Source organism: Marmota flaviventris, chromosome 3 (genome assembly GCF_047511675.1).
Source record: "Marmota flaviventris isolate mMarFla1 chromosome 3, mMarFla1.hap1, whole genome shotgun sequence".
In the NCBI taxonomy this organism is placed as follows: Eukaryota; Metazoa; Chordata; class Mammalia; order Rodentia; family Sciuridae; genus Marmota; species Marmota flaviventris.
The window spans coordinates 59,542,437-59,568,059 of NC_092500.1; the positions used below are offsets into that span (position 1 = coordinate 59,542,437).

General features: G+C 43.5%; 2 protein-coding genes across 13 annotated transcripts; both read left to right on the plus strand.

The window, feature by feature from the left end:
* Positions 1–3,945: 3,945 nt before the first annotated feature.
* Positions 3,946–21,373, plus strand: Pan2 (poly(A) specific ribonuclease subunit PAN2). Of its 12 annotated transcripts, none has more exons than XM_027926660.3 (26): positions 3,946–4,081; positions 4,664–5,061; positions 8,210–8,379; positions 8,482–8,602; positions 8,774–8,851; positions 9,716–9,983; positions 10,382–10,724; positions 10,925–11,021; positions 12,269–12,388; positions 12,596–12,715; positions 12,996–13,124; positions 13,564–13,763; positions 13,866–14,014; positions 14,133–14,239; positions 14,684–14,782; positions 14,890–14,963; positions 15,279–15,417; positions 15,710–15,853; positions 15,984–16,043; positions 16,434–16,524; positions 17,324–17,481; positions 17,578–17,721; positions 17,848–18,027; positions 18,383–18,476; positions 19,540–19,773; positions 20,743–21,373. In XM_027926660.3, the coding sequence occupies exons 2-26, from the start codon at positions 4,780–4,782 to the stop codon at positions 20,775–20,777; spliced, it is 3,636 nt and encodes a 1,211-aa protein (XP_027782461.1). In that variant the 5' UTR covers positions 3,946–4,081; positions 4,664–4,779; the 3' UTR covers positions 20,778–21,373. The 12 variants fall into 12 exon arrangements, with proteins under 12 accessions (XP_027782461.1, XP_027782492.1, XP_027782477.1 ...); XM_027926691.3 differs by having other exon boundaries at positions 19,540–19,737; XM_027926676.3 differs by having other exon boundaries at positions 13,866–14,002.
* Positions 21,374–21,990: 617 nt separating this feature from the next.
* On the plus strand, positions 21,991–25,593 carry Cnpy2 (canopy FGF signaling regulator 2). The gene is made up of 6 exons (XM_027926734.2): positions 21,991–22,270; positions 22,849–22,961; positions 23,121–23,236; positions 24,494–24,697; positions 24,856–24,952; positions 25,428–25,593. Exons 2-6 carry the CDS (start codon positions 22,865–22,867, stop codon positions 25,469–25,471), a joined length of 558 nt encoding a protein of 185 aa, XP_027782535.1. The 5' UTR covers positions 21,991–22,270; positions 22,849–22,864; the 3' UTR covers positions 25,472–25,593.
* Positions 25,594–25,623: the final 30 nt, after the last annotated feature.

Below are 25,623 nucleotides of genomic sequence, written 5' to 3' on the forward strand. Positions count from 1 at the left end.
CATCTACAACCCTTTTTAAAATTTTTACCTCTATTTTGAGACAGGATCTCACTAAGTTGCCAAGGCTGGCTCCCAAATTGCAATCCTCCTCCTTCAGCCTCCCAAGTAACTGGGATTACAGGCATGTGCTACCACACTCAACAATAACAATCCTGCATTCTTTTTTTTTTAAATTTTTTTGTCATTGTAGATGGACAGAATACCTTTATTTTGTTTATTTTTATGTGGTGCTGCAGATCGAACCGAATGCCTCCTCATGCATCCTAGGCAAAGCACTCTGCCACTGAGCTACAGCCCCAGCCCAATCCTGCATTCTTAATCACTCCACTATATTGGATACTGTGAGGACATATGTAAAACTTGACCATTCCCACTTAACCAGCAACAACAACAAAAACAATTAAAAAAGAAACGCATCTCGAGCAGGTGTTGTGGCTCAGGGGTAGAACACTTGCCTCAAACATGTGAGGCATTGGATTCAATCCTCAGCACCACATAAAAATAAATAAACAAAATAAAGATATTATGTCCATCTATAACTAAAAAATAAAAATTAGTCTTTTAAAAAAATAAATGCATCTTGACTTGTGAAGTACCTTATTTCAGGTTCTGAAATTTTTATGGGTCTTGAAGTCTTTCTCAATTTGAGACTTCAATATGGAGATTTTTCAAAGTATCTGTCTAGATCTCTCAGCACCTACCTTCTTTTTTTTTTAAGAGTTTATTTATTTATTTGAGAGAGAGAGAGAAAATTCTTTAATATTCATTTTCTAGTTTTCGGCGATCACAACATCTTTGTTTGTATGTGGTGCTGAGGATCGAACCCAGGCCGCACGCTTGCCAGGCGAGCGCGCTACCGTTTGAGCCACATCCCCAGCCCATGCACCTACCTTCTTGTGAGATTTTAAATCTAAAAATCTGTTGTTGGGGGACATGATGCACACCTGTAATCCCAGTGACTGGGGAGGCTGAGGCAGGAGAATTGCAGATTCAAGGTTAGCCTCAGCAATTTAGTGAAACCCTGCCTTGAAAATCAAAGAGAAGAAGAAGACAACGACGACGACTGGGGAATAGTTAGTGGTAGAGTGCACCTGAATTCAATCCCCAGTACCAATAAACAAATAAATATAAGGACCTGTGAAGTCAGATAAGTTAGATAGATCCTCACACACTTTTGCTGTTTGAACCCAGAGCCTTTAGTATGTCAAGCAAATGTTCTACCACTAAACTATATCCCTAGCCCAGAGAATTGTTTTAAAACTGTACCCTTCAGGTCTGGGAGTGGAGGCGGGGGCGGGGGGGGGGGGGCTCAGTGGTAAAGCATATACAAGGTCTTAGGTTCAATCCCCAGCACTGCCCTTCTCTAACAGGCAAAATAGCTTATATCCTCTGTGAGGAATTTCTTACACTGGAGTCCCTCTATGTGGTCTATAGAAACACTAATGACAGCTGGTGCTGGGGTGGCTGACATTCGAGTGTGTGATGTGTGACCATGTTGGGACTGGGATTTGCTGGGGTATCCTGTATTTTCCCAGGAGGCTGGTTGTGGTGAGGGTATTGAGCTGGGGTGGATGGGGTGGGGACCTAGGGAAAAGATCAAGCTGACTCATGTGCTCCCTTGAGAAGAAGGCAAAGCCTGATTTCCCCTAGGGTCAGGAAGGCCTGAGGGTCTCATGTTCTTCCATGAAATGGAAGTGCTGGGGATTGAACCCAAGACCTTGTATATGCTTTACCACTTCCTTCCTTTGAATGAAAGATGTCTCTTATTCAAACATAAAAACTGGGGGCTGGGGTTGTGGCTCAGAGGTAAAGTGCTCATCTAGCATGCGAGGGGTACTGGGTTTGTTCCTCAGCACCACATGAAAATAAAATAAAGATATTGTGTCCACCTATCACTAAAAAATAAATATTTACAAAAAAATAAAATAAAAATTGTGACCCTTGATGATAGGAACTAAATAATTGGTGTGTTAGAGTAGAACCCAGATGAGCTGCAAACTCTCTCCAAGTTGGGATGGTTGAGGGAGAGGTCCAGAGTTCAGTCATGGCTTTATCGCTTTTGGGCTTTGAGGCTTCAAAAAAGTCACTTCTCTAATTCTAATAGGTGCTAACTCTCACTGTGAGTGTGCACTGCACAGTTGAGAGATAAACTTTGTTCTAATAGAGCCTACTTTGGGGGTTACTGGTAAGTGATGTGGTGAAGAAAGTAGCAAGAACAGAGACAATGGAGGTAGTGGGGTCAGAATAAGGCTCTAGAGGAAGATGTGTTAGCTGAGACTTTGGACTTCTGAGCTGACAGTGAAGTGTAGATAAGACCTGGCCAAACATGAAGGAGATAGGGAGAGTGCTCCAGGTAGAAGGAGCAACCAGACACAGGGTTTAGAAGAATAGAAAGTTCAATATAAAACAAAACAACAACAACAAAATAGAAGAATGGAAATTTCAGTGAGAGCAGCAGAGTGCAAGGAGGAAGAACAGTGATCTGGAGAAGGAACAGGTGCTGAAGGGAGGCCCTTTATCCTGAGGACAGTGGGAAGTAACTCAAGGATATTGGACAGGCAGGGGAATAGTATGTATTAGGCATATCACTTCCACAGTGACCAGGTGGATAACAGGAGGCAAGACTGGAGACAGGGAGGTACAGGGACAACCTTGTTTTAGTGATACTGGAAGCTGGGTCCTTGTCCTTGATGACTATCTGATAACAAGACAAGGTTTTGAGAAAAGGGGGGAAAATTATTGCTTTGCTAGCCAAAGAGACCACACAGGGGACTGGAGTTGTAGCTCAGAGGTAGAGCGCTTGCCTAGCACGTGTGAGGCACTGGGTTCAATTCTCAGCACCACATATATAAATAAGTAAATAAAGGTCTATCAACAACTAAAAAATAGTAAAAAAAAAAAAGAGAGACACACACACACACACCACACAGGGAACTCCTCTCCCAGAGGTTGTGATTTTTAACTGCCAGGGCGAAGAGTGGACTTTTAAAAGGGGGGATTCAAAGGATAACCTCCAGGTTGCTATATCAGGAATCATATTTGTAGCCTCAAGAGATATCAATAAATTAAACACACACACACTCACACACACACACAAATACCCACTAATGACAGCTGAGCTAATGTGCTATGAGACACCTCACAACCTGGACCCATTCCAAAATAATTCAAGCTTTCAGTTGGGTCCCAATAATCCCTCAGAATAACCGTCTGATGTAAATCCATATTTTGGGAAGGCCAACGTCTCAATTGCTGTGCTCATCTCCTTGCGGGATAACATCCAAATGAATTAGGGAAATTTGATAGCGGGGAACATGTGTATGCGGGGGCGACTCTTGTTCCCCGAGAATATTACCGGAGGCCCGGGGTTGGGTGAGGTGGGAGACAACCACAGACGGGAATTTCAGATGGATGCTTTTAGAATCTTAGAAAATGTGGCCACTTGGGGCGAGTCAGGAGTCGGGCTCCCGCTTCCTTTTTCTATCTCCCATATCTAGAAATCATAGGAAATGCCAGCAAGTTTCGGGGGCATAGGGTCAGAGGTGGTGTAGTGGCTCATAGGAACACCGCAGGCAGAGGGAGTGACTAGGCTATGCTGGGAATACCCAGCATGCGATTCCCAGCCCTTTGCCTTGGGCGCCTTTTAGTCCAGTTTCTCTTTGAAGTTACAGAGAGCCTAAAAGTTCGGTTTCCAAGTTAAGGGCTAATGTTATTCAAGAAGAATTGAAAGTGAAAAGATTACTTTTTAACATCACCAAACAGGTCCGCGTCTAAATCCGTTTTGTCCCCATCGGTGCCCCGTAACCTTTTTTGTTTCCCGCCCAGCTCTTGCGTCACACGTCTTTTCCCGCTGTCGTCTCTACCTAGCTCTTTATGATTGGCTTAGACGCGACCCGAGCCCTTCCTGATTGGAAGCGGTGACTGGCAGTTCGACCTTCCTCCCGCCGCCGTGTTAGGTTGAGCTAGAGGCGCGGGGAAGAACTGGGGAAACTGGAATTTCCCTCGGAGCTGACGGCGTTTGCTCTCCCCCTACTCGTTTTAATTCCACGCGCTCCAAAATATACGCCATGGAGAAATCTTGGTAATGACCCATTCCCCGTAAGCATCCCAGGAACACATCTGACCCTTGCCCTAATTCCTCCCCACACCGCCGTTGGGGGAGAATTCTGGGTAACCAATTTCTCTGGTTCCCCCAGAGAATTCTGGGTAACTATTCGTTTCCATCATTTTCCCCATACCCCCGCCCCATTTGTGGATAACTGGCCACCCTAGAGAATTCTGGGTAGTTATTACAGAGGATTGTGGAAAACTGACTGGTTTTGGCTTCCTCGCTGCCTACCTTTTTCCAGGAAACAAGCATCATAGACCTTGCTTTCTAACTCCAACCTCTTCGCAGTACTTGTTCCCTTTACCTGGTGGTTCAGGGTTGAACCAGGAAGTGAGCAGATCTGAAGGGAGGAGAAAGGGAAGTCGAAGATCAGTTAGATAGTGGGTTCTTCCACCTTCACCCTACTGCCCATCCCTCTCCTGCCTGTTTCATCCTCTGCCTGACAGTCTCATCCCTTCTGCCTGCCTCATCACTCTTCTGCCCATATAATCTAGAGGACACTAAATACTAGTATCTGGGCTTACTCATGACTCAACTACCTCTTTCCCCTTGCAGGCCATGATGTCCATTCTAGGCCCACTGGTGCTCTTCTGCTGAAGGTTGGCTCAGGCATTTACAGGGACTGTGGCAAGGAAGGGTGTGACGCAGGTCTATCAGCTGTCATCATCATCATGAACTTTGAGGGTCTGGACCCTGGACTGGCAGAGTATGCCCCGGCTATGCATTCTGCCTTGGACCCTGTCCTGGATGCCCACCTGAATCCAAGTCTGCTACAGAATGTGGAGTTGGACCCAGAGGGAGTGGCCTTGGAGGCTCTTCCCGTGCAGGAATCAGTGCACATAATGGAAGGTGTCTACTCTGAATTGCACAGCGTCGTAGCTGAAGTGGGTGTGCCTGTGTCTGTCTCCCACTTTGACTTACATGAAGAGATGCTGTGGGTGGGGAGCCATGGGGTAAGAACCGTACCCCTTTATGAGGGATGAAAGGATGTATTGGTATTTTCCCAAGACTTCTGCTTTGCAGGGAGCCAGAACTGAGTTGAAGTGATGAGTTAGCTAAGTCAAACCAAGAGGAGGCTAGTGGAGAAAGAATAGAATTGGCTAGGATCTAGGGATGAGTTACACAGATATTTGTTCTCAGAAGGCATCCCACACTTTTGCCATAGTTTGTCCAAGTTTTGTTTCATTTTTGACGCTGGGGATTGAACCTAGGACTACTCTACTACTGAGTTACGTCCCCAACACAACCTCCCCACACCTTTGTTTTTTTGGGGTGGGGTACTGAAGATTGAAGCTAAAGGTGCTTTACTGTGAACCACATCCCCAGCCCTATTTATTTATTTATTCATTTATTTATTTATTTAGACAGGGTCTCACTAAATTGTCGAGACTGTAATCCTCCTCCCTCACTGAAGATTGAAGCTAGAGGTGCTTTACTGTGAACCACATCCCCAGCCCTATTTATTTATTTATTTATTTAGACAGGGTCTCACTAAATTGTCGAGACTGGCCTTGAACTTGTAATCCTCCCTCAGCCTTCCAAATCTCTGTGCCACTGTGATCGACATCCCCAGCCCTTTTAATTTATTTCTTCTATTTTGAGATAGGGTCTTGCTAAGTTGACCAGGCTGGTTTTAAACTTGGAATTCTCCTGCCTCAGCCTCCCAAGTAGCTGGGATCACAGATGTGTGCAACTGCGCCCAGCTTATCTCATGTTTTGATTAACTGTACCTTTCACTTAATCTGTAGTCATTCAAATCAATCTTTAATGCCCCTCTTCTGTTTTCCCTTCTTATAATTATGGAATGTTTAATGAATATTTTGCATATCTTATACAAAATCGTTTTGTTGGCTGTAGCCAACTTGTGTCTGAGAGCAGTTATCTGCATTAAGTTTTTTTTGGTGGTGCCGGGGATGGAACCCAGGGCCTTGTACATGCAAGGCAAGCACTCTACCAACAGAGCTATATCCCCAGCCCCCAAGTTTTTGAAAATCTGAATCCATATTGTTTATATGCTATGAAACCAAAAGTTTTATAATAAATAATATGGTACCAGGTGCACTGGTGCATGTCTATAATCCCAGAAAATTGGGAGACAGAAGCTGGAGGATTGCAAGTTTGAGGAAAAAAGGATGTACTGATATAGGAAAAACAAAAATTCCCAAGATAGTATATAGCATGGTAAGTAGAGTGTAAGAACCACAAGCAATTAAGATTCATTAGACTAGAAGCTGGAGCTAGAGATGTATACATTTATTCATTTAATTAGCATTTTGTTTTGTATTTTAACAGGACAAAGAACACAAAATTTATTACATGCCTAGAGGCTGGGGGTATAGTTCAGTGGCAGAGTAAGAGTACCTCTCTAGCATGTACAAGGCCTTGGGTTTGATTTCCAGCATCACAAAGATATACACATACATATACACACATTTTATTTATATTAAATGTCCAAGGCGTGGGAGTATTAGTATTAGGCTCTTAACCAAGTTTTTGTTCTCCCAGTGCTGGAGATGGAACCCAGGGTCTTGCACACGCTAGGTAAGTACTCTGCCACTGAGCTATATCCCCAACCCTCTCAACTAGTGTTTTTTGAGTCACCTACCAGGTGCCATACCTTGCTTTAAGGTTTAGTTTTGGAATAAACAGTAAACAAAAAATGTACATCAGGTGCATCAGTACTCTTTAGAAAAATACAGTGGAAGAAAAAGGTTGAAGTAATGAAAGGTGAGAAATGTTACTATTTTAATGGTCAGAAGAGTTCTCTCTGATAAAGCCACTTTTTTTTTTTTTTTCTTTTTTGTTGCTAAGGATTGAACCCAGGGCCTCAGATTTACTAAGTATGTACGCCACCACTGAGTTATACCCCCCAACCCCTAAAAAGCACGTGAATGGAGAAAAGGATATAGGCCAGAATGATCTAGACCCTCTAGAAGGGAGGGAAGAGCCATGCAAATAATTGGGGAAAGAATATTCTAGAGAACTTCACATACTTTGTTAAAAGAGCTTGGACTTGATCCTTCAGGCCACTGAAGGATTTTTAAATCTGGAATGGCAAGGTCTAGTTTATGTCCTAGATGAACTGCTAAGGTAGCATTATAGAGTCTGATTGAAGGAGGATGGGGCAAGACTTAAGTGAGATCAGTTTGTAGGCTATTGTAGCTCACACAAAATATGATTAAACCCTGAAGAAGCAATGAAGTCATGGATATGCAAGAAAAACTTGGGAAACATTTAGAAATTAAACAGGAGTAGACTACCAAATGACTTAGTCGACTAGGTGGATCACTGTACCATAGAGAATATAATAATAATTGAAATGGTATACAAACAGTGAATTTAGAATGTAATGAGTTTGAGGTTCTCATGGGATAGCTAAGGAGTGATATTTAAAAAGTATTTGGATGCATAAGTCTGAAGTTGGAGGCAGTGATCTGGTCTAGAGAAGGAAATAAAACTTGTTTAGCATTAGGATACATAGTTGAAACCTTGAAAACAGATGAGACTGCCTAGGAAGAAGGGTGAGAAGACAGTGGGCTGGGAACATCCATGTTTCAAGAGTGGTCAAAAGAATGAGAGTATATAAGGAAAAGAATGACTGTATGAAAGTACAAATTACGAGTCAGAAGTGAAATCAGGAGTGAATGACATCATAGAAGGTAGAGGAGGAATGTCTCACATACTCTGTTTTCCAGCCTGTGAATCACAGTGTCCACTTCCCAGATGACTGGTAGAGATTAAGATTTGACTGGAACATAAGAAAGCCAGCTGGCCAGTGGAGGATCAGAACATGTCCTTGGGCTTCTGAACACATCTCTAATAACACCTATTTTATTCAGCAGGATAAATTGAGGTAGAGTGTACCAGAGTATTTTGTAATGCATTAAGCAAAAGTACTTTGCAATACATTAACATAAAGCAATATTGTCATTGTTTCTATCACTAAGATTAACTGGTTCCTAGCTTTATGCCTCAGTTGCTCCTAGCCAGAAAGGACAGGCAAGGAAGGAGAAGAGCTGAGCAGTACTCAGTTCCTGACCTATATCTAGAATGGTCCTATCCTTCCACTCAGGGTATGTCTGTTGTTTTTGTCCCCTACAGGGTCATGCCACTTCATTTTTTGGCCCAGCCTTGGAGCGCTACTCATCTTTTCAGGTCAATGGTAGTGATGACATTCGACAAATCCAGAGCCTAGAAAATGGTATCCTTTTTCTCACCAAGAATAACCTCAAATATATGGCCCGTGGGGGTCTCATTATATTTGATTATTTGTAAGTGACTTTTCAGTTCTAGACTGGTAAAGAGGGAAACTTAGAGATAGTGAACGCTAAGGGATTGGCAGCTGGCCTGTTTACCTTTTCTCTCTTGCATAGACTGGATGAGAGTGAGGATATGCACAGTCTCCTGCTGACAGACAGCAGCACTCTACTCGTTGGTGGGCTTCAGAACCACATTTTAGAGATTGATCTAAACACTGTCCAGGAGACTCAAAAGGTATAAGCCTGTATTGGACCCAGGAAAGACCCATTCAGGGCCTGAGGTCATTGGGTGGAGGGACTGTGCTTGGGCTGAACATGTGCTAGAAATGTGGATGTGACCTTTCTGTCTTTTAGCCTGTGGGAAAAATCATTATTCTCACTGTTTTCTCCTTACTTCCCTTTTTAGTATGCAGTCGAGATACCTGGAGTCACCATTATGAGGCAGACAAATCGCTTCTTCTTCTGTGGTCACACATCTGGCAAGGTGGCCAAATTCCATAACTCTTCTTACCACAGGCCATTTCACTAGAAGAGTGGGGTCTATGATGAGAGGAAAAATTCATTTATCAGTTACGTTATACTATGAGATTATCTTGCATCCTAATGTTTTTTATAACTAGGAACCTTGGAGGCAAAGGGGTAAATGAGTTCTTTTTTTAAAATTTTTATTCATTATTGATGGACCTTTATTCATTTATTTGTTTATATGTGGTGCTGAGAATCGAACCCAGTGCCTCACACACGCCAGGCAAGCATTCTACCACTGAGCCACAACCCCAGTCCCGTAAATGAGTTCTTTTGAGGGTAGCTTCTAGCTCTTGTCTTCTTTTTATGCTTTTTTTTTTTTTTCCCTTAGTACTGGGGATTGAACCCAGGGGAACTTTACCACTGAGCTACATTGTTACATTCCCATATCCCCAGTCCTTTTATATATTTTTATTTTAAAAAAATGTATTTTTGAAAAAAAAAATTTTAAATATTTATTTTTTAGTTGTAGTTGGACACAATATCTTTGTTTCATTTGTTCATTTTTATATGGTGCTGAGGATCGAACTCAGGACCTTGCGTGTGCTAGGCGAGCGCTCTACCACTGAGCCACAACTCCAGCCCCGAAAAATTTTGATAAATTGCTGAGTGTCTCACTAGGTTGCTGAGGCTAATCTTAAACTTTTGATCGTCCTGCCTCAGTCTTTAGAGTTGCTAGGATTACAGGAATGCTCCACTATACCCTGCCTTTTCTTGTTTTTAATTCTTCATATCCTAGAGCCTTAGTTCCTTGGTAGGGACCTCACAAGTTTAGGTAGGTGACAGGGACAGAGTTAGCAGATAACAGTTATTTCTTCTTTAGGTTTCCCTGCGAGACCTCCGTAGTTTTAAGGTGGAGCATGAATTTGATGCCTTCTCAGGGAGTCTGTCAGATTTTGACGTGCATGGCAACCTGTTGGCTGCCTGTGGCTTTTCTAGCCGCCTCACTGGCCTGGCCTGTGACCGTTTCCTCAAGGTGTATGATCTGCGCATGATGCGTGCCATCACACCACTTCAAGTACATGTGGATCCTGCCTTCTTGCGCTTCATCCCTACATATACTTCTCGTCTTGCTATCATCTCTCAGTCAGGTATGAAGGGGATTGGGTAGGAGAGGTCAATGAGCAAAGGAGAAGATGGCACCAGAAGGAATATTCTCCTAGACACCATTTTGTTGGGGGGAAAAATAACTTTTCATCAGGTCCCAGGGTTTTACTTAGGCTTTGTTAGAGGTGAAAGCTTTTATTTTCTTCTTGGGTATGAGGAACACAGAAAAAGATAAAGATAGAATAGGCAAAATAATTTGAGAAGTGCTTTTTTCTGGGTAGCAAACCATCTTGTAGTTCATGGGAAGGCATCGTCATTCTGACTATAGACGTGAATTTAGGATCTGTCTTGCCTTGATATCAGGAGAAGAGGATAGAGAAGGTATAAAAGGAAGTCTCCTTTTCACTTTTCAGGACTCAGTGGGCTTCTTTCTCCCTCTTAGGGCAGTGCCAGTTTTGTGAGCCCACAGGCCTGGCCAACCCAGCAGACATCTTTCATGTGAATCCTGTGGGACCTCTGCTAATGACATTTGATGTGTCAGCCAGCAAGCAAGCACTTGCCTTTGGGGATTCTGAGGGCTGTGTGCACCTCTGGACTGATTCCCCAGAGCCTTCCTTCAACCCCTATTCACGGGAGACTGAATTTGCTTTGCCCTGTCTGGTGGACTCATTACCTCCTCTGGACTGGAGCCAGGACCTGCTGCCTCTTTCCCTCATCCCTGTTCCACTCACAACGGACACACTTCTCTCTGATTGGCCTGCTGCCAACTCAGCTCCAGCTCCCAGGTTATACCTCACCTCTGGGCCAAAAGGAGGGAAGGGGAAAAGGCCAAGATAGAATTTTCTGCTAGCTCTGTTATTTTTATACCACTTTGCTAATTTCTGTCTATCTTTAGTATTTCCTGCACCCCCCCCCCCTTGGACATTAGGGAGTGGATGTATAGATACTATGACTCTTCAAGCCTTAGAATCATATTGAATTATAGGCGAGCCCCACCTGTCGATGCAGAGATTCTGCGCACCATGAAGAAAGTGGGCTTCATTGGCTATGCACCCAACCCCCGCACCAGGCTGCGTAATCAGGTGTGTTCAAAGGGGAAATAATCCCACCCTAGCCAACTGGTGTTATCTTATCTTTTTCCTTTATTAGTCTTTTTTGTGTTTTCAAACAATTGGTTAGGGCATTTGGAGACTTGCTGAATTGAAGGAACTATGTTAGAGAGGATTCAAAGATGTACAAGATGTCCTTGTTCTTAGGAAGTTTAGTATTTGGTTGAAGGTAAGACATTAGTCATGTCAGAAGTTATTATTATTATTCATATTTTTTGGTGATGCTGGGGATTGAACCCAGGGTCTATGTGCATGTTAGGTAAGCACTCCACCACTGAGCTACATCCCCAGTCCACATCAGAAATTAGTTATGTCCTATCGTTAAATTCCAAAGGAACATTATAAACATTTAGTACTAGGGCTATTTAGAAGAGAAGTGTTACTCTGGACTAGAGTGGTAAAGGGTGGCATAATGAAAGAGGGGGATATTGAACTGCAAATATGGGATATGGGTAAGTTAATGGTAATGAAGGAGAATATTCAAGATGAAGAACAGTGTTATTGGAAGTCTCAAGAGGAATTAATGCAAAAGCCTGTTCTGAGGAACTAAGAGTACACCAGTCTGGCTAGAACAGCAGTTAGTACTAGAAAGTAGTGAGAGATAAAAATTAGGGCCAAGCTATTAAGCTTTTAACACCAGTGTGTAGTAGAGCTAGGCATGGTGGCACTTTCCTATAATCCTAGCTACTTTGGAGGTTGAGGCAGATTTGAGGCCAGCCTCAGTAACTTAGTGAGACCCTGTCTCAATAAAAATTTTAAAAGTCTGGGGGTGTAGCTCAGTGGTAGAGTGTCTCTGGGTTCAATCCCCAATCAAAGAAAAAAAAAAAAAAAGAAGCGATGCACTTTGAAAGCAGCAGTCTGTGAGGGTTAGTTTGGTAACTGAAATGAGTGGATATAGGGAGACCAGTGGGGAAGCCACTACAGTTGTCCAGCTGATATGGCAGTAGAAATAAAAAGGAAACAGTGAATACTGTTTCTATTTTTCGTGAAAATAGAAGGCTCAGAACTTGGTGGCTGTTTCAGTGTTGGTATAAAAGAGAGGTGGAAACCAAAGATGATTAAGATATCCATCTAGGGCTAGAAATGTGGCTCAGTGGTTGAATGGTTGGCTGACAAACATGAGGCCCTGGATGTGATCCCTAGCACTACAAAAAGGAAAAAAAAAAGAAAAAAGAAAAGACAGACATCCAACAGAGTTAACCTTTTTTTTAAAACCCTAGATTCCTTACCGACTTAAGGAGTTGGATAGTGAATTTGATAGCTTCAGCCAGGTCACTGAGTCACCGATAGGACGGGAAGAGGAGCCACATCTCCACATGGTTTCAAAGAAATACCGCAAGGTGCTGGAGGGCCCCAAGGCAGGACTTCTGTGGCTTATGGGGAAAGGTACCCTGGGAAGTGTCATATGAGAAAGATGAAAGGATTCTGTCAAGAAGCTTTCACCTACCACTCTGGACCCAGGAGGGAGGTTTTTAGGAAAGGCTATGGCTACTGGGAAGATTTGGGGACTCTAAAGACTCATCCTGCTTAGACTGTTTTTACCATAGGTAACCATCAAATATTCCAAGCTAGGGCTTGAAGACTTTGACTTCAAACACTACAATAAGACCCTTTTTGCTGGATTAGAGCCTCACATCCCCAATGCCTACTGTAACTGCATGATTCAGGTAAGGACTGGGTATTGTATAACTGGAACATGCCTACTGCTTTTTTTCTTCCATTTTTGTTGCCCCTCAACTCCTACTCTACTCTTCCCAAGTGTCCTCAATCAAGCTCACTGTACCTTAGACTCATCTAGTATTCTTTTTTGCCCACACATCTTCAAATCTCCACTGTGAGCTCCACAGCTTTAGTGGAATTCTACTTTGTATTCTCCAACAGCTTACTTAACCTCTCCATCTCTCATCTCCTCCCAGATACCCTCACCTCTTCTGCTCTTCCCTCTAGGTGCTCTATTTCCTGGAGCCTGTTCGCTGTCTAATTCAGAACCATCTCTGCCAGAAGGAGTTCTGTCTGGCATGTGAACTGGGCTTCCTCTTCCATATGTTGGACCTCTCTCGTGGTGATCCTTGCCAGGTCAGTGCCTGGATACCTGGGACACTTAAAATGGAAGGAGAAGGGGAGAGGCATGGGGGAAATGGAGGAACTGTGATTGGGCGAAGGTGGGGGAGCGTGCATGGGGGCAGGAAAGTTGGTAGAATGAGATGGACATGATTACCCTAGGTATGTGTATGACTGCACATATGGTTTGATGCTACATTGTGTACAACCACTGAAATAAAAAGTTGTGCTACAATTGTGTACAGTGAATCAAAATGCATTCTGCTGTCATACATACCCACTTAAAATAAATAAGTTAATTTAAAAAAAGTTATACGGATGTAGTAAAACTGAATTTATTTTTAAATTAAAGAAAATGGAAGGGGAAGGGAGATGGACAGTAGGCAGGGACATTGTTGTACAAATGGCCACAAAAGAGAAAATAACCCCTTTCCATCCACATACCCCTTTCCAGGGCAGTAATTTTCTTCGGGCATTCCGTACCATTCCTGAGGCCTCAGCCCTTGGTCTGATCCTAGCTGACTCAGATGAGGCTTCAGGCAAGGGCAATCTGGCTAGGCTCATTCAGAGGTGGAATCGCTTCATTCTCACTCAACTGCATCAGGATATGCAGGAGCTTGAAGTACCCCAGGCATATCGAGGTGCTGGAGGCAGGTATAGCATTGGTTGGGAATAGTTAAAGAAAATAGGCCCTTCTGGGACTTAAAGGGTCTCCTTACTTCCTCAGTATGTATATGTTGCCTTCCCCACTCTTAGCAGCTTTTGTTCATCGGGGGACTCTGTCATTGGGCAACTGTTCAGCTGTGAGATGGAGAACTGCAGCCTTTGTCGCTGTGGCAGTGAGACCGTGCGAGCTTCATCCACTCTGCTTTTCACACTCTCCTACCCTGAGGGTAGCAACTGTGGTATACCCTGCAGCTGGGTTGGGAAGCCTCCCCTAGGTGTCCTGTAACCTTGGTGGGGGGGTGGATTAATTATGGATGGAAGGGAGAACCTGGAGTGAAGTATCCAGTTTCCTCTCAGATAAAACCGGGAAGAATTATGACTTTGCTCAGGTGCTGAAGCGAAGCATCTGCCTGGAGCAGAATACACAGGCCTGGTGTGACAACTGTGAGAAGTACCAGCCCACGGTGAGTGGGTATTACCCTGAACTGGATGGAGTACAACCATGTTGGGGACTTGGGCAGGTCCCACTTGGACCTGACTATGTTGGCACTATAATCTAGGGATATATATATATATAGGGGGTGGGAAGAAACCAAATTTGAGGCTATAGGCCCAGGTTTTACTGTTCCTGTACAGGTTTCTTACCCTGTAGATTCCCTGATATTTCTTTCTTTTTTTTTTTTTTTTTGGTCCTGGGATTGAATTTGGGCACTTGACCAGCGAGCCACATCCCCAGCCCTATTTTGTATTTTATTTAAAGACAGGGTCTTAATGAGTTGCTTTGCTCTTGTTGAGGCTGGCTTTGAACTCGCAATCCTCCTGCCTTAGCCTCCTGAGCTTCTGGGATTACAGGCGTGTGCCACCACCCTCCGCTTCCGTGCTATTTCTTGTTTATTTTGTTTTCTCAGATTCAGACCCGCAATATCCGCCATCTGCCAGATATTCTTGTTATTAACTGTGAAGTGAACAGCTCAAAAGAGGCTGATTTCTGGAGAATGCAGGCTGAGGTAAGGACTGAGGCTGGAAACAGGGCCTTTAGGAGTACTTTATATTTTTCTTCCTTTCTGTGTGATCATGTTCTTGAAGAATCAGATGTTTTATCCTTTGTGTTCAGGTTGCCTTCAAGATGGCAGTAAAGAAACATGGTGGGGAAATCTCCAAGAACAAGGAATTTTCTTTGGCTGATCGGTAGGTTCTGTCTTAGGAGTTGTCAAAGGATTGAACTAGCTGGGCATGGTGGCACATGCCATTTGGGAAGCTGGGGCAGGAGGATTGTAGGTTCAAGGCCAGCCTGGGCAACTTAGCAAGAGAGTGTCTCAAAAATTTTTTAAAAGGATTGAGGATGTAGCTCAGTAGTAGAACATTTGTGAAGCTTGTGTGAAGCCCTAGGTTCAATCCCTACTACTATGAGAAAAAAAAAAAAACAGATTAAACTACCCATAGTAACTCTTATCACTGACTAGCTCTTTTCAGAGTACATTTCCAATTCTTCTGTCCTGATAGGAAAGAACTAGGGAGTCCAGAGGGTGTGCTGTTGTGTCCTTCCATTGAGGAGTTGAAGAACGTCTGGCTTCCTTTTTCCATTCGCATGAAGATGACCAAGAACAAAGGGCTGGATGTTTGCAATTGGACTGAAGTGCAGGTTGTTGGAAAAATTGGGAAGAAGAGAGGGACTAAGGGAGAAAAGGTGGGATAGAAGGTGAAGTAGGACAGGGGCAAGGTGGAACTTAGTAGAGGAGAAAGAAAGGAATAAGGCCTAGTATTTATCAGCTGTGGGATTTTCAGTTTAGTGCTATGCGTCATAGATGGGCTAGAATGGACATAATGCACCCTGGTCCCCCATTCCCTATTCACCCAACTCCTTGTCCTCTAGCTCCACTCCCCCTACACCTATCCTTAAACTTAGCTTAGCAGCCTGGGTACCCTCCTCACAGTGGGGCCCAGCCAGGGCAGAGGAGGAGCATGGTGTCTATGTGTATGACTTGATGGCTACTGTGGTACACATCCTGGACTCACGCACAGGGGGCAGCCTGGTGGCTCACATCAAAGTTGGAGAGACCTACCACCAGCGCAAGGAGGTAAGTGAGATGGTATAGAGCAAGGTCACTCCTGGGGATGACCATAGTAGAGTCCCAGATCTGTCCTTGAGCTTCTGACACAGTGGTCCAGCCATAACTTTGGCCTCAGCCTTTCTCTGATTCTACACAGGGCGTTACTCATCAGCAATGGTATCTCTTCAATGACTTCCTTATTGAACCTATTGATAAGGTGAGTTGCAACATGTTCTATTCTCTTTTCATCTCCCCTTTCCTAGCATTCTCATTCTCTAGGTCCTGTAGAATGTCAGGCATATTCAAGAGGGAGGAAGGAATATTCAGGAATAACAGGTGTTAGCTAAATTAAAAACATCACTTGAGTCTTGGCCTCTGACTTGGGGAAGAAGAAAAAGGGACATATGTATACATAGGCCAAAAGTACTTTTTTTACTTTTCTTTTCCTCCTTCGCTCCTTTCTTCCCTCCCTCCCTACCTTTTCCTCCTTCCTTCTTTTTCTCTTTCTTCCTTCTTTTCTGCTAGGGATTGAACCCAAGGCCTTGCACATGCTAGGCAAGCACTTTACCATTGAATTATATCCACAACCTCTTTTTCTCTTCTCTAGTATGAAGCAGTGCAATTTGACATGAATTGGAAAGTACCTGCTATCCTTTATTATATCAAAAGGAATCTCAATTCCAGATACAACCTGAATAGTAAGTGGTACAGGAGTAGACCTTGGGTGTGGGCAGCTTAAATTGGGCTTCAGAAAGACATCTGGGAAATAGCTTGTTAGTATACAAGATTGGTAACCACTGCTATTTCCAGGGATACTATAGAGATTCTGTTTATCAGACATTAAACTTAGAAGCTGGAAATCCTGAGGGTGGAATGGGAGAGAGGGTGAGGGGAAGTTTGATCAAAATGGTTTTATGTTATGAATCTCTCTTCTTTTAGAGTTGAGCTCCTTATTAAGTCCCTGTTTGGTACCTTTAAATCGTAGTTTCTCTGTAGCCTTATTTTTCTGGATTTTCTAAGGTACAAATTAACAATCTTATTCTTTTTTTCTCTAGATTTTTTTTTAATCTTTATTTTGGTTATTTATTTTTATGTGGTGCTGAGGATCAAACCCAGTGCCTCACATGTGCAAGGCAAGTGCTCTGCCACTGAGCCACAACGCCAGCCCCTTTTATAGTTTTTTCACGGAGTCTCTCTGTCTCTTTTTTCTTTTTGTGTGTAGCCCTGGAGTTTTGAGTCCAGGGCCTTATGCATGCTGGGCAAGTACTTTACCTTAAACTACATCCCAGTCTCTTTTCTTGGCATATTTCATGATAATTTTGTGATTTGATCTATTCTGTTTATGGGCTGTGTTTATCAAATACAATCTTTTTACTCATGCTTTGATTACTAAGGGATCACTATACATACCAGAATCTCTGATTTGCCATTGTAGGCTTCTCTCCCCTAGTCAGTTCCTTATCCCCAGCTCTCTGTCCTCTGCATTCTTTCTTCCAGTCAAGAACCCTATTGAGGCTAGTGTGCTGTTGGCTGAAGCCTCACTGGCACGGAAGCAACGGAAAACACATACTACCTTTATTCCACTGATGCTGAATGAAATGCCACAGGTTGGGGACCTGGTAGGCCTCGATGCTGAGTTTGTCACCCTAAACGAGGTAACTAAGACCAAAAGGATGGTGCATTAGAACAGAACTCGAAGGATACTAGGAATTGTAAACATCTCTCTGATTTTCTTAACTCTTATCACGTAGGAAGAAGCAGAGTTACGCAGTGATGGTACCAAGTCTACCATTAAACCAAGTCAGATGTCAGTAGCAAGGATCACTTGTGTTCGGGGCCAAGGGCCCAATGAGGGTATCCCCTTCATAGATGACTACATCTCTACTCAGGAGCAGGTATTAACATATGAGGTGCCAGTAAGGCAGATGCTGTGCTTATATAAAGTGCTTGAGAACCCAGGGAAAAGTGGTAGGAGACTGCACCTTATGTAGTGAGTAATCTGTCCTTTTCTATTTTCCTAGGTAGTGGATTACTTGACTCAGTACTCGGGGATAAAGCCAGGAGACCTTGATGCCAAAATTTCCTCCAAACACCTCACAACTCTCAAGTCTACCTACTTAAAGCTTCGTTTTCTCATTGACATTGGAGTCAAGTTTGTGGGGCATGGCCTGCAAAAAGACTTCCGGGTCATCAATCTCATGGTTCGGATAGGGCTTTTCTAAGAGTCACTTTTTTTTTTTTTTTTTTTTTTGGTACTGGTGATTGAAGTCGGGGGCACTCAACCACTGAGCCATATCCCCAACCCTTTTTTATATTATATTTAGAGACAAAGTCTCACTGAGTTACTTAAGGCCTAGCTCAGTTGCTGAAGCTGGCTTTAAACTCGCTATTCTCCTACGTCAGCCTCCCAAGCTGCTGGGATTACAGGCTTGTACTACCACACCTGGCTTAAGAGTCACTTTTGAGGGTGGGCCACTCAGGGTAAACTATTGTGCTTTTGGAGAATGGGAAATTATGTATCCATACTTTAAGTCTCCCATTTTTTGTCCCTGCTAGGTGCCCAAGGACCAAGTCCTTGATACTGTCTACCTGTTCCACATGCCCCGAAAACGAATGATTTCCCTGCGATTCCTTGCTTGGTACTTTCTGGGTGAGTTGCCTCTGCCTCATAGGTCCCTGTGGGGCTAAGAATAGGAAATTTTAGCTAGGCATAGTGGCTCATACTTGTGATTCCAGCTACCCAGGAGGCAGGAGCATTGTGAGTTTGAGGCCAGCCTGAGCAACATAGACCATGTCTCAAAAAAAAAAAAAAAAGGTGTGCTGGGTTAGGGGGAGGGTTCATGTCTATAATCCCAGAACCTAGCAATTCAGGAGGCTGAAGTAGGAGGATCAAAAGTTCAAGGCCAGCCTCAGCAACTTAGCAAGCCCTTGTCTCAAAAAATAAAAAGGAGGGCTGGGGTTGAGGCTCAGTGGTAGAGCATTCGCCTAGCACATGCAAGGCCCTGGGTTTGATCCTTAGCATTGTGTCCAACTACAACTAAAAAATAAATATTTTTTTTAAAAATAAAAAATAAATAAAAAGCGGGGCTGGGGCTGGGGCTCAGTGGTAGTGCACTTGCTTGGCATGTGTGAGGCACTGGGTTTGCTTCTCAGCACCACAAATAAATAAATAAAGATCTATCAACAACTAAAAAAATATTTTTTAAAAAATAAATAAAAAATAAAAAGGACTGGGAATATAACTTATGGTAAAGTGCCCCTAGGTTCAATCCCCATATACACACACACACCAAAAAAAAAAAAAAACAGAGTAAAAAAATGTATTGGCAGACAAAAGGGGAGTAGGTAGGGCTGTGAGTTAGTGGTGAGAGTTACTATTGGATTTAGTTTGTTTCAGTATTACAGGGAAGGTGTTTGACTCTTTCTATTAAGGAAAGGCATGTTTTTTGTTTAGTTTTTTTTTTAATACTTATTTATTTTTTAGTTGTAGTTGGACACAATACCTTTATTTATTTATTTTTATGTGGTGCTGAGGATTGAACTTAGGGCTTCGCACATGCTAGGCTAGTGCTCTACCGCTCAGCCCCAGCCCCAGCCCAGGAAAGGCATGTTTTTTAAAATTATTGTTTCCTAGGAGACAGGGTGGGAGCAGGGGAGCATGTTCCTGCCTCCCTTTGCTGGCTTTCAAACTATTCCACCTCTCATTTCTCCAGACCTGAAAATTCAAGGGGAGACCCATGACAGTATTGAGGATGCCCGCACAGCCCTTCAGCTCTACCGAAAGTATCTGGAACTAAGCAAGAATGGCACTGAGCCTGAATCCTTCCACAAGGTGCTCAAGGGTCTTTATGAAAAGGGCCGGAAGATGGACTGGAAAGTGCCTGAGCCCGAGAGCCAGACGAGTCCCAAGAGTAAGGCCTGGGATGGGACAAGGGAAACTGGATTGGGTAGGTTTTGATTGCATGGAGATTTATACATACCACAGTAATAACAATACCACCCCTGCCTTATATTTGTGAAATACAGTTTACAAAAGCACTTAATCCTTTTAATAGTCACTGAAGCATAATATATTATTGAAACTCTCTATTGGTCCAGAATCTCCCCTTGCCCAATTCTAAAATGTTTGGGGAGCATCCTTGTCCTCTTTTGTCTTGCATTTTTTCTTCATAAAAAGTATTCTAGTGTTTGATGGTGTGCACCTGTAATCCCAGCTCCTCAGGGGGATGAGGCAGGAGGATCACAAATTAGAGGGCATCCTCAATGAGTTGGTGGGACTGTCTCTCAAAAATAAACAGGACTGGAGGGCTAGGGTTGTAGCTCCGTGGTAGAATGTCCTGGTAGAATATTCACCTAGCACTGGGTCTGATTCTCAGCACTGTATAAATAAATAAAATAAAGGTCCAGGGGCTGGGGTTGTGACTCAGTGGTAGCACACTTGTCTGGCATGTGTGAGGCACTGGGTTCAATCCTCAGCACGAAAGAAAGAAAGAGAGAGAGAAAGAAAGAAAGAAAGATATTGTGTGTCCATCTACAACTAAAAACGGTATTTTAAAAAAAAAAGGTCCAGGGGCTGGGGTTGTAGTTCAGCAGTAGAGCGCTCACCTAGCACGTGCAAAGCCTTGGGTTTGATCCTCAGCACCACATAAAAATAAATAAAATATAAATAAAGGTATTGTGTCCAATTACACCTAAAAAATAAAACATTTTTATAAAAAGGTCCATAGGCAACTAAAAATATTTATATATATGACAGGACTGGGGAAAAAAATGGCTGGGGAATTAGCTCACCCAGGGGTGTAAAGCACCCCTGGGTTCAGTCCCCAGTACTGAGGGTGAGGGGAAAGATAGTAGTTTTCCAGGTGTTTTCCCCAGTTGACCTTCAGAGTGTTGCTCTTGGTTTTGTCTCTTAACAGATGCAGCTGTCTTTTCCTCAGTGCTGGCACTTTGACCTGCCTTCTTCCTTCAGTGTTCTATGACCCTAGAACTTGAGGATGGCTTCCCAAGTTGGCTTTACCCTGCCCACTTCCAGAATTGGACCTGCTCAGGGTCCTCAGATGGTGCTACTAACCGAACTGGAATGTAACAAAGTTGTTGCAAAGGTTTTGGGAGCCGGTTCCTTCTTGATCCTTTGCAAAACAGTGGGTCAGAAAAAGGAATCTAGGATTGACCCAGATGGAAAGTAACTGGTATTCTTAATAAATATCATGAATGATTAATATCCAGGCAGAAAAGCACCTGGAACCAAATCTTTTAGTTCCTAGCCGGCTAGGAACTGAAGTCCTGGATAGTGACAGGCTACAACAGGAGCTCCAGACTTAGCTCAAACTTGAGGGATGCCTGGAGGAACCAGCATGTAGTCTTGGCCCTAGCAAACCAGTATTGCCAACACCATTGCCAAAAGGCACTTTGGGTCCCGGAGAAAGCTTGACCTGATGACAACTGAGAAGCATCTGTCTTCCATTCATTTTCCTGTCTCAAGTTTTGTTTTAATTTTTTTTAAATTGTTTTAAACCGCATGTTTTATAAAATAAAAACAAAAATTATTGTCTGTCTTCTCATTATATTATAGAGAACTTCTAGTGTGGGGTTTTCTTAACTTCCTCTTCTTTGTTTTGGCTTTATATAACCATGGAAAACTAGTGTTCAGATCCCTACCTAGAAATGAAGGTAAAGTTCTGGATCTACTCCAAGATCCAAATTATGGATCTAGGAGTATATGTTTCCTAAAAAATGCTAAGTCTTTGCTGTAGCTGCCTAATTTCCTAAAGTCGGATTGTTTGAAGATTTACAGTGCCTTTTCCCAGTTAATTTTGTGAGCTGACAAACTACAAGTCCCAGTTTCTTTTTTAAGACTTGTAGCTACTGATAAAAAGTACGTCTAGTGCTGCGGTGCTTCCTGGGAATTGTAGTTTCCTCTGTACTTGAAACTCCGGCTTCTTGCCGGCTATCAACATACCTTTTTGAATGTCCTTGCCTACATGGACTGATAAGGCGCGTGCCTTTCTAGCCCTGTACACCACGCAGGGCTTCTGTCCTCCCTTTAAGCTACTCCGGTTCGGGTGACTTCTGAGGTCACGTGGAGTTGTTCGCCACGCAAGCCTGGGTCCTTCTGCGATCGATGGGGTCCTCGCTGCCTCAGAGCCACTCATAAGCTGCCTGTTCGCGCGAGAGTTTAGAGGGGCGGGCTTGGGGTCATTCCCTGTTGGGGGCTTGCACAGCTGTGCCTCTGAACCAGCTGGGTGCCTAATTAGGTGTGCGGGAACCTGGATTAGGCGGCTGCCTAGGGTACCCCTAGCGTGGAAAGCGCAGAAGGGCTCTGGAGAAGCCTGGACAGCCCCTCTCTCCTGCAGCCAGGTGCTAGGGTTGGGAGCCACCGAGGCCAAAGTGAGAGTCCAGCGGTCTTCCAGCGCCTGGGCCACGGCGGCGGCCCTGGGAGCCGAGGTGGGACTGACGCGGGCAGCCCAGGCGCGGGGCGCTAAGGGTTGGGAATAGACCTGAGCGAAAGCATTGGCGCAGTCCATAGAAAGGGGACTGGTCTGCACGGGTAGCCAGAAATAACTTATAGGTTGGAGGTGGAGATGCAGGATTCTTCGGTGCTGGACCCAAATAGGCCCTAGTTATTGAGAAGTCTCACCAGCTTCCTGGCCTGAATGAGGCTCCTTGATGGCTGGCACCCTCTGAGTCTGTGCCAACCTCTGTCCAGTGGCTGCCACACAGCCTTATGAGCCTTCAGCATCCTGTGCTAAAGTACCAACATCCAAGGCCTCACCTGTCGACATAGTTTCTGGAACTGAATTCCAAGTACTAAGCTGGCGCTCACCCACCTCCTGGAGGAATGGGGCCCCTCAAGCACTGGCACAGAGGAACCCTTATGAGTCCCAGCCATTTCCTGGAAAGTAGAATCAGAGTCACACTGAGGCCTTTCAAGGCCTTTGGATGGGAAGGAGAGGGTGCAGGTGGGGCATCAGGGAAAAATGGAGTTGGCTCTCATTCCTATATTTTTTCCCATACAAACCTAGGTGGAGCGACCCCATTATGCTAAAGATGAAAGGCTGGGGTTGGCTGGCACTGCTTCTGGGAGCCCTGCTGGGAACTGCCTCAGCTCGAAGGAGCCAGGATCTACACTGTGGAGGTAAAGGCACAAAGAGAAATGGGAGGAAGCAGATTCTTGAGAGGCATTAGGCAGATACAAGGCATGGGAGAAGGATGAATGGAAATCCTTGGGTTGATCAATTCTCCTTCTGCCTCTGCGCCTTCCCCTCCATCCCTCAATTCTCTCTCCTTGCACCAGCTTGCAGGGCTCTGGTGGATGAACTAGAGTGGGAAATTGCTCAGGTGGATCCCAAGAAGACCATTCAGATGGGATCTTTCCGGATTAATCCAGATGGCAGCCAGTCAGTGGTGGAGGTAACTGTTACTGTTCCCCCAAATAAAATAGCTCAATCTGGCTATGAATGAGAACTCAAGAAGGACCTTGGTTTAATTGAAGTGAAGAAAACTGAACCTAAGGGTTATCTAAAAGATTAGGCTCCGTCTCATTTGGAAGAGGCTGGATGCTTAAACCCTGTGCACTTGCTTCCTGACTCCAAACTTTAATAATTTATTTCTGCCACAAAAGTTATTAGCAGACAGGGAAACTTGAACAGCTCCCTTCTCTACTTCCTTAATCCATAGGACTTATGCTTCACTATGGAGTACATATAAACATTCACTCAAAAAAGAATAAAAGGTCTTATCCTTGTAATTAGGAAATTTCTTTTAGTGGAAACATAATACAAACACATAAAGCTCTACCTAGTGAGTAGTATATACAAAAATGTTAACGTTATGATGTTTTCTACATTGTCTCTTTAATGCTTTTATTCAGGGCAGGAATTAATCTCATTTTAATACCAAAAAGAACAAATATATATTACTTACATCCAAAAGAGTTAAGAGAATTAAAGGGAAATAACACAGTTTGTTAATCAAAGAGAGCAAGAGTGGTGGTACATACTTGTAATCCCAGCAACTTGGGAGGCTGAAGCAGGAGGATCACTAATTCAAGGTCAATCTCAATAATTTAGTGGAACTCTAAGCAACTTAGTGAGACCCTGTCTCAAAATTAAAAATAAAAAAGGGCTTGGGATGTGGCTTAGTGGTAAAACACCCCTGGGTTCAATCCCCAGTCAAAAACAAAGACAAAAAAAAGTTAATCTACTTTTGATTTGGAGCCAATGTGTAATCAGGCAAAATAAGAACATTATATTTGGAAGTTGAAACTATACAAGTAAACCATGCTTTTTAAATAATCTTTATTTTATTTATTTATTTTTTTATGTGGTGCTGAGGATTGAACCCAGGGCCTCCCACATTCTAGGTGAGTGCTGTACCGCTGAGCCACAACCCCAGCCCCAATCATACTATTTTTAATTAGAGAAAGTGTTTTAGAACAGGTTGGTTGAGCTAGATTTGGAAGGAAAAGTAAGGACATAAATTACTAGTTTATGGGCTAGGGGTGTGGCTCAATGGTAGAACACTCGCCTTGTACGTGTGAGACCCTGGGTTCGATCCTCAGCACTGCATAAAAATAAATAAGTGAAATAAAAGTATTTTTAAAAAATTAAAAATAAATTACTAGTTTATGAGTTAGACAGAGTGACCCAATGCTGAGGACATTTCTAGGTACCTTATGCCCGCTCAGAGGCCCACCTCACAGAGCTGCTAGAGGAGGTATGTGACCGCATGAAGGAATATGGGGAACAGATTGATCCATCCACCCACCGCAAGAACTACGTTCGTGTTGTGGGCCGGAATGGAGAATCCAGTGAACTGGACCTACAAGGCATCCGAATTGATTCAGATATCAGTGGCACACTCAAGTTTGCGGTGAGATATTACTGTGGGTAGTTGGTTCTTGGAAATTAGGGGGTTGTTGGACAGCACACCTTGAAATTTGGGTCTGTATCTTTATCCTCTTCTCTAGAGGTGGGAACAAGAGGCCTCTTCTTGCTGTTCTGTCACTCATTTCTCCCTTGATTTGGCAGTGTGAGAGCATTGTGGAGGAATATGAGGATGAACTTATTGAATTCTTTTCCCGAGAGGCTGACAATGTTAAAGACAAACTTTGCAGTAAGCGAACAGGTAAGCTACTCCTATTTAATCTCCTAATTATATAGCCTTGTGCATTCCCATCACCTGGTGCATTCCCATCCCCTCTCCCACAAAATCCTTTGATAAACCTTCAGAATTGGCTTCCATTTCCCTTGGCCTAAGGACCTGAGTTGTTCCTCTCCATTCTCTTTCTGTAAGCTTTCAGAATTTATAGTTCTCTGATTTGAGATATAAGTGAGGGAATAGTGGGGATTTTTTTTTTTTTTTTTTGGTGTGTGTGTGTGTGTGTGTGTAGTACTGGGGATTGAGCCCAGGGCCTACAGATACTAGGCAAGCACTTTACCATAGAGCTATATCCCCAGCCCAGTATTTTGTCATTTATAAGTATATATTTTGAAGAGTGGTGGTTGGTATATGTGTCTGTTTGGCTTTGATATTTTCTTATAGTGGTACATATCAGTATAATAGTGGCATTTTTCTTTAAATTGTTATGTGCTATTTGCAGATCTATGTGACCATGCCCTTCACATATCTCATGATGAGCTATGAACCACTGGAGCAGCCCAGACCAGCTTGATGGATCACCCCACAAGGGGAAGATGGTGGCATTGCCTTTTATATTATGTTTTTATGGAAATGAACTGAAAAAAATATGAAACCAAAAGTTCAAACTGTGTTGTCTTTTCATGTCCAGAATTGGC

Coding starts and splice junctions, on each gene's coding strand:
- Pan2 (XM_027926660.3), top strand. CDS start 4,780: ATGAACTTTGAGGGTCTGGACCCTGGACTGGCAGAGTATGCCCCGGCT. Junction 9,984..10,381: donor TGCTATCATCTCTCAGTCAG/GTATGAAGGGGA, acceptor TCTCCCTCTTAG/GGCAGTGCCAGTTTTGTGAG. Junction 12,389..12,595: donor TTTCAAAGAAATACCGCAAG/GTGCTGGAGGGC, acceptor TTTTTACCATAG/GTAACCATCAAATATTCCAA.
- Cnpy2 (XM_027926734.2), top strand. CDS start 22,865: ATGCTAAAGATGAAAGGCTGGGGTTGGCTGGCACTGCTTCTGGGAGCC. Junction 24,698..24,855: donor GTGGCACACTCAAGTTTGCG/GTGAGATATTAC, acceptor TTGATTTGGCAG/TGTGAGAGCATTGTGGAGGA. Junction 24,953..25,427: donor ACTTTGCAGTAAGCGAACAG/GTAAGCTACTCC, acceptor TGCTATTTGCAG/ATCTATGTGACCATGCCCTT.